This window comes from Esox lucius, chromosome 22, assembly GCF_011004845.1.
Source record: "Esox lucius isolate fEsoLuc1 chromosome 22, fEsoLuc1.pri, whole genome shotgun sequence".
NCBI classification, from domain to species: domain Eukaryota; kingdom Metazoa; phylum Chordata; class Actinopteri; order Esociformes; family Esocidae; genus Esox; species Esox lucius.
In genome coordinates, this window is record NC_047590.1 from 4,756,580 (window position 1) to 4,770,832 (window position 14,253).

The following is a 14,253-nucleotide window of genomic DNA, read 5'->3' on the forward strand; positions in this document are numbered from 1 at the left end:
GTGCAGGCTGCTGGGTAATGGCTGTCTCTTGCCACCCCACATCCTTCGCAGACAAGTCCACAATGGGATTATTATCTGTCTTCTCCCCCTGCACGCCATCCTCCATGATGCCCAGCCAGCCACACTCGCGAATCAGAGGGACACTGAAGGATGGGAAAGGTAGAGAAGACAAAAGGATGAGCTGCGAGGCGTAGTGAGCTTGGCTGTGTCATTCAGGTGATATCACACACAGCGCTCCAGCCAATTGAATCAGTAGATAAGTGGACATTGAGTGGGTATGACAGAAATCGATTTATTGCGGCTGGGAGATGGAGGGATTCTTGAACTCTTAGCTCTATCTTTGCCACATGATACCACAAAGGCAGAGTGTTGGTATCGCATTCCAGTCATAAGTGGTTCATTACAGGGATCCATCCTATACGAGTAGCATTAGCATTTACAGCTAAATCCATTTAGCCTGAATTATGGGAGCGATGCTAACCTCCCAAGGGCTGAGGGTTCTAAGAGTTTAGTTCTTCTACGGCACACAGTTTATTGAGCAAAAGCCTTCACATCTGTATCAACTGTAGCCAAAATAAGTACTGATATTCTACCACTTCTGTGGTTACATTGGAAAATAAATGCCAGTGAGTCCTTGATTCCAGAACTTGGGACATAAGTGATGGTGTCTATGTGTCTGAGATACTTTCACAGGTAGGCACACAGGTAGAAAAATTATCTCAAAATCAAATCTTGATCGAAGACTATTAATATAGTCACTGGGTTCGTATCCGCTCTCAAGACAATCAAGGCAAACCTCATGTTTGCCAGACCTCCAATATCAAACCAAAACAACTTGAACAATTTGCTCGAGGCAGATGTGCCGATGGCGGATTTATCTGGCCACATTTGGTTTAAGTCAACCATGAATTTCACATTTTACTAGAGAATTCCTGAGCATGTAAGCCCATCTGTCAAAAAAAGTTGAACTGATTTTGCAATAGGACAACAATCCAAAACACACAAGCTAAACCAAAACATCTCAAAAAGAAGAAATGGAGGAGCCCATATCTGAATCTCATCAAAATGCTATGGGGGGACTGTAATTAGATATGCAGACAGGAAAACCCCTGAACATGACACAGTTGAAGAGGTACTGTAAAGAGAGTGCAAAACAATCCTCCCAGACACTAATGAACATAATGAGGGGCATAATGAGGCTCTTCTATAATGTTGAAGTGAAAAATAAGAAATGTATCAGAAGTACTAATACAAAACAGAGAAAAACTGAAATAGAATAACGACCCCCAGAAAATGAATTCTGAAACATTTAACATTTAATTTCATGTAAAATTCATGAATATTTTTGTTGACATGCTCCCAATTAGTCAATATTTGGCAGAGGCAACGCTGGCACCAGTTACAGCCTGAGCTGTATTTAGATATCATTACCAGCTTTGCACACCCAGACATCTGTTTGCCCATTCTTCTTTGCAAAATAGCTCAAACTCCGGATCCAACTGTCAATTTAGATCCGGACCTCTGGCGAAAAGCGCTTTTTGAGGTCCAGACATTGACTGGGCCACTTCAGAACATTGACCTTTTGATTTTGAAGCAACTCCCAGGGAGCTCACAATACTATAACTCCTCTGGAAGGTCTCTTAGGGGACTGCCTGCCTACTAAATCTGTTCGCCTGGAAACTGTTTTTCAGTACTACCTGTTCTAGATAGATTCACAGTTGTGCCATATTCTTTCAAATCCTTAGATATGGACTATACTCTGGGGGACATCCAATGCACTGGTACTTGCACCCTACCCGATTGGTGCTTTTGAGAAAGAAAAAATAATATTCCAGATTTGCATTGAAGGTTCCTTTGGCGTTGTGATGTAGTTTTAGTTAGGTATTTTACTGTCCAACTGTGGGACCTCACAGAGACAGGTGTATTTGACCTGAAATCATGTGAAACACCTTGACTGCACACAGCTGGACTCCATTCCATGACTTCTGAAGGCAATTGTCTGTACCACAGCTCATGCAGGTGGCAATGCAAAGGGGGTGAATACATACTCAACACACTTGGTTTTATATTTCTAATTAGTTTAGAACAATATTCATATTTTGATTTTCACCCCCCGAGACGAACTTGGTGTTGACCAGTGGCAAAAACTCCCAGCTAAAACCATTTTGATATCATGTAACAGAAATGTGGAAACTGTATGACCCCATGTGTCCCCAAGAGTGTACAGTGAAGCAGGGCTGACGGTGTCTACCTTCATAGCAACAATTTAGTTAAAATAACTCGCCGTGAAGAGAAGACCAAAAATAAAGGGATTAAATGAAGGCCTACATTTCTTTCTGTAGAGACTGGATTCGTAATAAACAGTACATGTCAGGTCACGCTAATCTCCCATTCATGCCCAAGAATTCAAACAGGACACAACATCTGAAAGAGGAACTTTCATAAACATGATAAAGTGTAGCTCAAACCTTTATTTTGGAGAAGATTAATGAAAAGGGAAAGTTGACATTCTTATGCATAACATTACTGTTTGAGTCTACAAGTTGATAGGAAATAAAAAATAAGAGCAAGGAATGCATCAACTGATCAAGAAATTCAATACAATTAACCATTTTTAAACTTTTGGGCAATTTCATGAAGAATAGCAATGTGGTCACTCAGTGGCCATGAATCCCTCTAAAACGGACCTGAAAAAGACACATTACAAGAGCAACGAGATTCTACAAGCATTTAGAAATAAATTAAAATCGACAACACACACTGGAACATGGCCTGAAGCAGAAAGCGTGTTGAGCTGAGAGGGAGAAGAGAGCCAACCAGTCCTCAATAGTAACAAGAACACAAACATATCAAAGTCTTTCTTCTGCCTTTGCTTGTCGAGGTGGACGGTTAGAGAAGGACCAGACGCTGCTGGAAGAACAGAGGGCCTAATGCGGTCAGGAAGAGCACAGCAATGGAGAGAAGACAGTCAGCATCAGGGAAGGCAGTCCCAACGGGGGCGCACGACAAGAAGTGGACGTCCATGCTTCTGGCAACCACCACATCCACGGGGGTTTGTCCCCTGCCCGGGGGAATACGAAGCACCGGCCCCATCACGAGGCCCTTCTTTTACTCCTTCCGACAGGCCTAGCAAAACAAATGACCAAACAGTCGCATACCTCGAGTTTAAGACGGCAATAGAGCACAGGGAGGGGGGAGCAGTCTCAGAAGATAAGCAGAAGGAGGAGAGGGCTTGCTGAGCAGCAGCTTGAAGCTCCCCTCCCAGCGGTGCAGTTCAAGGCGAGGTGGATGGAGGTAGGGCCGGCCAGGCAAACAGCCTCAGCAAACCGGCCGACGGTGCTTCATGCCATGGTAGGCCTCAGACGCAGACACATACGACGACTCTGGAAAAAAGTCCTCGTGGAACTCCGCCAAAAACCTGGGGAGCAGAGAGAGGGACGGGCAGATTAGACAATGATGGGGAGAGAGAGCGAGAAATCGAAGTCAAGAATCATAACAGCCTCCTTTGAAATCCACCATCGACAGAGTAAAAAGGTTTTTGGGGCAAAGTGGGAAATGCACCAAAACGTGCTTGTTACAGACCAGAGAATCTGCACTCCCAATCGCAGAGTCTTCCTTCCATCAGGGCACTGGTCAACACCCTTTTCCCCCACCAGGCTTTCAGTCAATCAGTGCTTTCAGCGACTTGCCTTAAATAACCCAATTCGGCAGAGTTGGAGAGGAAAATGTCCCTGTCTAATCAGTAGGAAAAATAATCCGGAATGTTCTTAGTATCGGCTGCTGGGCCAAATCCCCTGAATCTTGCCATCTCATCTTAGCTCCACCGGCTCTTATCTGACGGCAAACAAATTATCCACATCAGAGAGAGAAATTAAGAGCCGATTTAAGCGGCGACAAATTGTCATCATCGTTCGCTGTTAGGGCTACATGTGATATTTTGTTAGTCGTATTGGTCGGTGACAATATGTAGGAACAAAGGCTTTAAAAAGTGGACCATGTCACGCCACTTCTCAGATATGGAACAGTTTAGAGGAATAACAGCTGGACAAACGCAGGCATCCTCATTCTTATACGACACCACCTCAAACGTAGCGGCCAGTGAAACCCTCCCTCCCACAGAAACACCACACAATTAATCTCAATCATTCTTCCAGAGATTGGTCTGTGTGCCCAATCCCAGCATGCACCTCTTTGCTCCGCTACAGGCAACATCCAAACAGTGAAACATTCAGCGTCTCACTAGTCTGAACAGACTTCCTTCCTGTTTTCCTGGTCTTCGTGCATGGTGTGACATCAATGATATCAGTAAGGGGCTGTGGCCAGGTGGTAAACATCAACACACTGCTTGGTCAGTCATCCAACATGATCTGGTACATCTCAGAATGCTGTACGTAAAGGACACGCAGAGAAAACACCAGATATTCTTAACTGCAGGACTGCTGGCGTTCATTCTAACCCCTCTAACCAGGGACTGACTTAGACCTGGAACACCAGGTGAATTGACAACTAGGTAAAATAGAAAACCAGCAGTTTCAGAGTTAAACCCCACCCCCGTCTTAAACAATTAAGATCCAGCTGTGAACGAAAAACACAATATTCATATGCTCCTTTGTGTGTGAAAGGCGCATGTCGGTGGCTGGAGGTTGGAACTACAAGCATTTAATTAATAACGAGGAGAGAATAAATCCCCTAGGTTTGGGGCCAGCTGAAGATCGCTGGGCAGGATTTAAAGATTACAGTACCAGGCTTGTGTAACGCCCACTCATCTCCCCTCACTTCAACGTAACCTTGCAGTCACACACACGGGCACGTCGAGCCAGAGGCACATAACACCTCGAGCCAGCATCGTCTGATCTCATAGAGACAACCGTCCCCAGTCACTGACTCCACCTCGATTTGAACCACATGTTAGATGATATTATAGCTGAAATTACTGAGGCAGGCAGGGAGCCAGCTTACAGCACAGGAAGCCCTTTTACTACTATGTGAACTGGATGAGTAAGACAGACAGGCACGGGGAGAGAGACAGACAGGCACGGGGAGAGAGACAGACAGGCACGGGGAGAGAGACAGACAGGCACGGGGAGAGAGACAGACAGGCACGGGGAGAGAGACAGACAGGCACGGGGAGAGAGACAGACAGGCACGGGGAGAGAGACAGACAGGCACGGGGAGAGAGACAGAGAGCAGCATTACACTTCAGCTAAATTCCATGCTGAATAACAAGACACCATATGACTGGGCTAATTCTGGAGATGGGGAGAGGAGTGTTTGTACATGTCAGCAGATCGATGCCAATAGGGACCCACCTCCCCACATTTTATTTATTTAAATAAGCTAATGCTCACGTTACCTCACAGGCACATCGAGCTGCGTTGTCCGCATGGGCATGCTAAGCTAATGTCCGTGCGACGTCAGAGGCCCATCAATGGGAAACCACTCAGCGGGCTAGCTAAGTGAGTACACCCAGGGAAGTGCTGACGCGGGCGTCATCATGTTGCCGTGATTAAAGAGGATCTATAATGGAGCTGTCATCGGCACGGCAACTAAATGGCAGCGTGTCACTTCCTGCAAGGCGGCGGGCCCAATTAGTCAATTACACACCAGACAGTGATTGACCGGAGGGTAACCAGCTCGGCCCAATCAGTGTCACCGATACAGGTCAATCTGTATCCTTTGTTTTATGGTGAGTTACCAAGGCTTGACAAGTGGGTTATAACTTCCTTATATTGGTTTCTTTTGCACAGGAAGGTTACTTAAAAGACAAAGTCTATTTCCAGTAACTAACTGCCAACGTCTTTATTACATAGAACAGGGTATATAAAGGGGACCGACCCCAATCACAATCCCTGTATGTGATGACATGAGCCTGTTTTATTATCGCCTCTGTAGGCGCTTTAAAGGGGTATACTGGAAATGTCTAAGATTTGCCTACATTTATAAATCATTGTTGGACTATGTCTCTCTCTCTCTCTCTCTCTCTCTCTCTATGCATGCAACTCTCTCACTCAGGGAGAGCAGGGTTGAGTTAACGCAAGTGCAGTATCAGAGGGTTACACGCCGCCGCCGCCCCCCCCCGAAGCAAAAAACACTTTTAGCATTTACTAGTAATTTATTGAAAATAAAATAAAAAAATTGTTAAATATAACTGGTTCATAAGTATTCAGATAATTTATCCACAATCCCGTAGAAGTGCCTTTAGCAGCAGTGAAGTGCAATCTTCAGGTCTCCCCACAGATATTAAATTGGTTTAAGTCTGGGCTTGGGGAGGGCCACTCAAGGACATTCACATGTCCCAAAGCAACTCCAGCGTTGTCGTCTTGGCTGTTTACTTCAGCTCGAAACAATTTGATCTCTGAGGTCTACCGAGAGATCCTGGGAATTCAAAGCGTTTGGGTTTTGCGCTACACTGGCAAGCATGGGAAATACATAGAGGTGTGTGCCTTTCAAAAATCATGTCCAATCAACTGAATTTGCAACAGGCGGACTCCAATGAATGGGATTATGACAGAGGACGCAACTGAAGGTTACTGCAAAGCAGGGCTGCAAATGACCATTCTGATAATCGATTAGTTATTGCAGCCCTACTCCGACAAGATATATTTCAGCCCTTGATAATGTTTAAGATAATTTCTTGAAATTGTACACATTTCTCCAAGGAATGATGGAAATGTTTGTCATTTTGAAGCAAATTTCATGCAAATATAAACATTTTCCCATGGAGCTGAGAACAGTAAGTACAATTCTTATGTAATTACTGTGGCACCAAAATAGAAATGTGCCATTTGTCAGACTGACAAATGATCTCTCATCTATACATGTTAGTACTACAGGCAAATTTCAACCAGCTAGGGCTAGCCTTTAGCTATTGCGTGCGAGGCAGCTGGTCACAGTATTGACAACAAAAATGCTATGGCCATTTTAATACTGGGGTATTTTAGTCAAACAAGAGTCTCAGGAGATGTCTTAACGAAAACAAGTCCATCACCACATCATTGTTCCTCTTAAGCTCTTGGGGAAGACATTTTTGAAAGCCCACCGGCTAACTTTGTTTCTCACAGATAATTCATCAGAATTAAGGCTGAAATGTGCCCTGTTATTTGGTATGTTATTTGTACAGCTGAGCATTCATTCAAATTATCACTTTCATTAGGCTCACGAAAAAGAAAAATTGGCGTAAAAAACATCGTAGCGACCGTTCTGGCCTAGTTTGGATATCGGCTGGTAATCTGTGGAGAAGAAAAAGAGAAGAATACGAGCGCTACCTGAGGAAGAGCTGCAGGTGTTTGACCAGGGCACTCAGGTTCTTCTCCGGTATGTGCATCTTCCCCAGGATCTCCGGTAGCTTCACTGTGCGAGGACAACGAAGAACATGAGACAAGAGCAAAACCCAACGCAACCAAACCCCCGCGACGCCACGGCTGTGGACACCCACCGAAGAGGCGTAGGAGGTGCTGCGACCCATACAGATAGGAAGGCGGCGGGGGTTGGTCACTCTGGGGGTAGTTATCGGGGGTCAGCTTCCAACTGAGTACCTCGTTGAGCTCGTTGTTCCGTCGGCTCTCCAGGCCGGAGAAGACACCGCCGCCCTCCTTGCTGGGCGTCAGTGGCAACGGAGAGGACGATCCGCTGTGGACCGGGGTCTCTGGGTAGGAAACAGACGGCCGATGTTTACATGGAAACACTCCCACCAACACTCAGACATTAAGCGTGAAGAACCCGAGAAACTGTGAGCCGTTTCGATATTGAATGTGACCGGGAGCCTTACTGCGCCCTAGAACCAGAGAGACAGTGCCCTCTAGAGGACACAGTCAGTAATCACAGAGACAAAAATAAAGGACTCACTCTTCTCCAGGTTGAGGAAGAACTTGGGCAGTTGTGCTGGCGTGTCGAAGCTGGACATGCGGCGTTTGGGCTGGGGCGAGGCCGCGGCACTACCCCCTTCGCCCGCCAGACGCTCACCCCCGGATGTGTGGCGCGTGGAACGTCGCAGGGACTGGGGGGCGTCGGGGTCGGTCACTGCAGAGGTGCAGCGGCGACGTTTGGGCGTGGCGGCGGTGTTGGCCGTGGAGGCCTCGCTCAGAGCCGGCTGGCTGTCTGTGGACTGAGGTGTGGAGGGGTTGTGACCGGGGGGGCTGGGAGTGCGCTCGCGCAGGGTCCTGGAGCACAAAGCCAGGGAGGAAAGGGTCAGAGACAAACCGGAGTAAGGTACTGATATCCCCCAAAAACATCTGACAAACCAAGGAAACACGCCACGGAATTTCCAGCAGTCATTTGCTTCACTGAATTTTGTTCCCCGCGGAAAATTGCAGATGTTAGGTTTTCAAGGAGAACTAACGTCTGTCTTACTTGTTGGAGTTACTTGTGGTGGTGTCCCGGACAGGCAGGAGAAACTTTGAGGAGGTGACCTTCTTGAACTGAGCATGCTCATTGGGATACAAGAGAATCATGGGAAGCGTGAAGTCGAACGTAATCCTCAGGCCATCTACCATCTCCTTGCAGAGCTCCTCGCTGAAATAAAGCGGTGAATGTTTGTAATCAACATTAGAGCCATAAAAGGTATGTTCTATCGGTAGTCTCCATCCAGATGTGGGTCAGGGATCCAGACAAATGTGCCACTGGGGCCAATGAGTCCTTCAGTTGGTAGCACCAACACGATTTGGTCGCACACCAAGTAAATTATACAGCAGAGTAAAACATATGGGATTACATGTGCATACATTCAGTAATTGCAGTAATTAATTCAGTAATTTCATTGGATTGTGTCCTTTTACATCTACGATTAGGCTACTAGCGTCGGGATGTAGGTCTTTGTTTTTTAGCAAAGAATGTAATCGTGGCTCCACCTAATGAACTTTAGATTTGTCTGGGGTTGATTCAGCTATTATGAGCTTACGTTTTAGTTAATGCCTTGTACGTTGGCATGCTAGATTTCAACTTGGCCGATAACGTCTTATGATGGAAGGTTTGACTCTTGATTCTAAATTCAAGCGTTCTTTTTCAGGATGAGATGCAATTGCTGAAAGGTTTTGGATGTGTGGAGTTCAAATCTTAGATCTTTCTATATAAATAGCATCTTGTTAATAGGCAATAATAAAGAACAAATTTCACTAGGACTTTGGCTACCTCAATTGATTTGATCATTCTGCCGCTTCATTGGGAAAATTCTCATTACGCCGGCCAGTAGCTACCTACATAGGAAGTGCTTCAAGTGCCGACAGAACATTCCTGTTTCCACAGTTACTCCAGCGTCAGGAGAGGTAAGCGACAGAGTTGCTCACACACAACTCCCAAAACAAGTAGGGAGTTTGATATCAGGAAAATAATTACTCACATTACCGTTAGACCAAAACCTGACACTGATCGGCTGACTGAAAAAGTCAAGACAAAAGAGCCTGTGGGAGGAAACGGTAAAGCTAGAGGGAAAATCTACAAATGAAGACTGACTTCTTCTCTGGAGGGACGTAGTGAGGGCTGAGGCTGGTCTGGGCGGTGCTCTGGTGACTTCTGTACCGCTCGTTGGCAGAGAAGGCTGCATTGATGGCAAAGTGCTTCACATACGATTCCAAGATGTTCACAATATTCATCTGGCACGGAAGCTTCACCAACTGGGGAGGGAAAAGAACAAAACCCTCATGACCACAGCTCATTGGCAGTGATGTCAAACTGTCAAGGGGAGAAAATGTGCAACCCTGTTAAGACTTGTGTCAAATTCAGCAGCGCCTACATGCTTCAAAACACCTACTCCCTGCCAAACACCAAGGTCTTGGATTTGAGCGAAAGCAAAAGGGCATAAGACTCTAAAACAAAGCAGACAACTTTCTTTAAATGACCCACCTTCTTCCTCTTGTTGATGTAATAGCAGTCGTCCTCCAGTTTCTTCTTGAGAACCTCAGGGATATCTATGTTGATGGTCTTGTCCTCACTCTCCCTCTTGGCATGAGATTCCTGCTCTTCCTGCAGGAACGAACAGTTAGATTCACCCAGGAAACAACTGTTATTTAACTGTTACTGATATTTCTGACAATACTCAAGTGTCCATCCAACTAATTTAATGCAGATTAATTGCCTAATGCATAAAAAAAACATAGACCAAGCTGATACATACAGGATGTTGGTACAATTTTAAAAGTTTGGTCATTCGAAAATGTCAATACCTGAATGGTAACCTAACTAATGTTGGTCATGCATTGAGAAAACCAAAAATGTTCTGTTCTACTCCGTAAGTCGGCGACATTACCATTCTGTCCAAATCTTCAGAGGAGTCACTCTCCTCACTTTTCAAAGATTCGGGATCTTCTGAGTCGTCCTCGTCACTGTTGTCAGAAGACGAAATCAGGCCTGAAAGAAAACCCACAAAAAGCACTTTCAGCTCGTGAGCCGTCACCAACGGGACGCCGTCCCCTGAAAACGGCACGGCCGCCGGCTCTGGGGCACATCGAAAGCAGTCAAACTCACACGCGTCATCACTCTCTTCCTTCTCCTCTTCGGGAAGCGTCTTCAGAGTCGAATCAACACCAGGTAGACGCCGTCGTCTCTTCCCCCATCCCTTTCTCCTCCTGTGGAGGTCAGGTGGACACAGTAAGGCACCTCCACCAAAGCCGTGGCCACAAGCCAACCTTTGCGGTCTTCCCCGACGAGGTGACACTTACATGCGAGCCACAGCTTTGCGAGACAGTTTACGCTGTAACTTCCGATTCTCGTCGGTTTCCCTGAGCACATGGTCCTCAGCAGCCAATCGATCCCAACTGTCACAAAGCAGCAGGCGATGGGGGGGGGGGTGGGGGGGGTGCTTCTTTTAAACATAGGCATAACTGACCAGGCAGTATTGTGTGATATCAAAGAAAGTTAAACTGCTCCACTGAACACCACCCACACTACATTTTTAATTTAATAACTTAATTTAGGCAAGACTTTACATTATCCAGCTCACCTAGTGATTGTTATTCCCTTCATGTGAAACAACAGGGGCTTGTGACGCTGTAGTGTATGATGTTTTTGTAACTCGTGCCCCATACCTGTCCCACCATTCCACTGGCTTCCCTACTACCAGAGATACACAGCCCCCTCCCTCTTGCAGCAACCCATTTGACCCCTTCAAACCTGCATCAGACGGACACAGTGAGGGATTTTTACCTTCTGTTCCAACCATTGAAGTGAATCAAGTACTCTGGGACTCTCTTTCCACGCTCATCTTTGCCAATTACAACGTCAACGACCTGAAACATACAATATAAAACTTGTCATCAAATTGACCAACGACACTGCTAACAAGTTAACGCTAGCTAGCTACATTAGGTCTAGCGATAAAACGACAGTACAGCTAGTCTAGCTGAATCAACTAACGGTTGTCTGGTTATACTGTAGTAGGATTAAGTGTTGCCTTGCTTATTGCTTCGACATTGTCGTGGCTATCGAATTTAGCTACGCACACTGTTGAAGCCACCTAGGAGTTTACTTATCTAGCTAGCTAGCAACCTAGGTTATTTACTTCATAGAAATAATAACAAAGAAAGGCTGAATTCATCAGAATTGAGTTCATTGTTAACTCATTGATTCAAATAGCTATATTTTAAACAAGGTCAATAATTATAGCTGGCAGAGGACAACTATGACAATAAGCAAGCTATTCAACTTAGCTAAACATAGTAGCAGCTACAAAGCTAACGTGAAAGCAGCGAACTAGAACAAGACCAGAGTAGGTAACTTGGCTAACGTACATGTGCAGAAATAAGCCAGGCTAGCTAGGTTAGCAACCAAACAACACGTCTGCAGACGCCATAGCATCAGGTTTTACAGAAACATGCCACTGCTAACGTTAGCAGCTAGAACAGCAACCTTGTTGGGCGGGCCTTTTGGTACTTGTACCGGTATATCAAATAAAATATTGTTACCTTCCACCAGCGAATAAAGCGATCAAACTAGCAATCAAAACCTTGCCAGATTGGATGCAGTTTCAACTTCGTAGCTGCTAACAAGGTAAAGTGGGGGCTAAACAGTAACCATTTACCTTAGCATCATATAGAACTTTAGCCTTCGTTGGGTCAGGTTCGAAACAGAGGACTTTTTCTCCTTTGTGGAATTTAAATTTCATTCCCCGAGAGTTCATTTGTTCGTCATGGCGAGCAGGAGAGGAGGCATTTGGACCCCCGCTCCTTAACCCTTTCCCTACCGGGCTGTATCCAAAAGGGTCTCTGAAAAAAAAATATGGAGATGGCGCTAGGACACAACTCACGAAGCGAATACGCAATCGGGAATTTCTACTTTGGTCCTTCGTGGACGCCGTCTAAATAAATACTGCAACAATTGACCACCAGATGGCACGAGTTATTCACGGTTCCAGATTACAGGCGCCGCTGTGATATGCAGGCAGTCTATGTACGGTACATTAGTAGGCCGTACTTGAAAGTTTATCCCTATAAATGAAGGAGGCGAAAAGGCTGGCCAGCCCTGTTAAGACTTAAGTCAATAAAATGTAACGACATTAAGTTATTTAAAACCAACATATCTGATGCACAGGCTCCAATTTTCTAATTTTACTCAGCTTACCGGGGTTCGTTATTAGGCCTATTATTTTGTTTAACATCAAACGTGCACCATTTTAGTTTTCGGATGAGAAATAATGAGTGTGTGTGTTATAGAATGAGACATAGAGACTGATGGAGACATTTCTTGTATTCTATCACTGCTAGCACTTCTGCAGCTTATTATGTTTTTTCTCATTATGACTGAAACCACGATACTATCTCTGCTGTCACTTTCACCACACTGACCTGTGACACCAATACGTTCACAAAGCAATTCTACAGTGACGCGTTTGACTAGTCAACCATTCACTCGGTCAAATGTCCATGCCTTTCGCCACATTTCTTTACCGTCGGCCGGAGTATTTTATTAATATTCTAAGATGGCAACCTGTTTCCATAAACTTGTCTTTGGGTCTGTGAAGTCTGGCCTAAAAACGCAAATCAACGATACCTCCAAATAAGGAAAATCTATCAGTTTCGCGTTTAAATTTTTCTTAAAATAGGATAAAATGTACATTCCTCCCACTAAAAACACCTGACTAGGTTTCGGGTATGTTATTTGTTTTGCAAACATTTACAGAAGTTTGCGATGTTGCACCGCTATAGAAAGTCTTATAAAGCATCGGTTTCCTTGGCTTTGATACTCTGATTAGTTATAGCTGATCCAATCACATTTTGTAGAATAGCATGCCTCATTCTGACATAACCACAAACGACTGCAATGGAAGCTGTCTCCGACTAAAATGTGTAGGCTATTGAATGAAAAAAACAATACAGCGGCCGATTTCTGTTCATGCCGTAGTCCAGGCGAACCTAATCTACCCTCTGAAGTACAGGACTCCATTCTGCTGGACCCTCCCCTGGCGCTCTTGCCACCCCAATGTATCTCCTGCAGGTTGTTACGTCCACCCCTTGACATGCACCGGGATGGCAGAGATCACATGTACAAGCATGTGTGATAATATCACACCCACGCGACACACCAGTCGAGGGAGTACGCGAAGGTTTTTGTCTGACTTCAGGGCTGAGGCCCATCTTGCCCCTGCTGCAGCCACTGGCTTCTTATCTTACCATCTAAGACTCCTCAACACTCTTCAATGCCACTGATGAGCAGGAATAGATTATCTTCCGTGTTGCCGACACTCGCCGAGCTACGGGAACTTTTTTCGTGTACCACGCGAGTGGGTTCGTGTGTGCGGGCGTCAAGCACATACAGCGTGTATTGGCATGCACTTGTATGTGTGTGTGTGTGAAGGTTGTCTTTAGGTGGGAAATGTCTCTCCATGTGAGAGTGGGGGAGGTTCCCTGATTAAGCTGCTTATGAAACTGCACTGCATGACAGTGATAACGGCTCAGTCAGATTTGAGCCGCCTAAAAAAGAGAACTGAGTGAAGTAAAGGAAAAGGATGACCTTTCTATGCCCCTAAGCTTTTCGGAAGATACCCAATACATGTCCATTCTAAACACGTTCAGTGTCAGATTCGATGGGAGGTGTCTCAGTAGCTTATTTCACGTCACACGTATGTCTATAGATAAATATAAATCAATGTTGTCTTTGACACACTTTTGAGAGACATGTGCTGCAAAAATGCAGATTGCAAGAGAGTCAGGGCATTTATTCCATTTATCGTGAATGAAGAAACCAAATATGGGCAATGCAACAATTCAGTTAAGCAAGTGGATTAGAAAGAAAGGCAAAACTAGGAGTAACATTTACGTATGTCAT

The 14,253-nt window shown here is 45.2% G+C and overlaps 1 protein-coding gene across 2 annotated transcripts; it reads right to left on the reverse strand.

Annotated features, from left to right (window-relative positions):
- Positions 1-2,451: 2,451 nt before the first annotated feature.
- LOC105020023 (MSL complex subunit 3) lies at positions 2,452-12,244 on the reverse strand. 2 transcript variants are annotated; one of them, XM_010886666.4, is made up of 12 exons: positions 12,011-12,243; positions 11,137-11,219; positions 10,653-10,748; positions 10,459-10,559; positions 10,241-10,341; positions 9,838-9,957; positions 9,448-9,608; positions 8,350-8,511; positions 7,846-8,159; positions 7,436-7,645; positions 7,266-7,350; positions 2,452-3,418 (listed from the first exon to the last, which is right to left on the reverse strand). In XM_010886666.4, the coding sequence occupies exons 1-12, from the start codon at positions 12,107-12,109 to the stop codon at positions 3,319-3,321; spliced, it is 1,632 nt and encodes a 543-aa protein (XP_010884968.1). In that variant the 5' UTR covers positions 12,110-12,243; the 3' UTR covers positions 2,452-3,318. The 2 variants fall into 2 exon arrangements, with proteins under 2 accessions (XP_010884968.1, XP_019897886.1); XM_020042327.2 differs by lacking the exon at positions 10,653-10,748 and having other exon boundaries at positions 12,011-12,244.
- Positions 12,245-14,253: the final 2,009 nt, after the last annotated feature.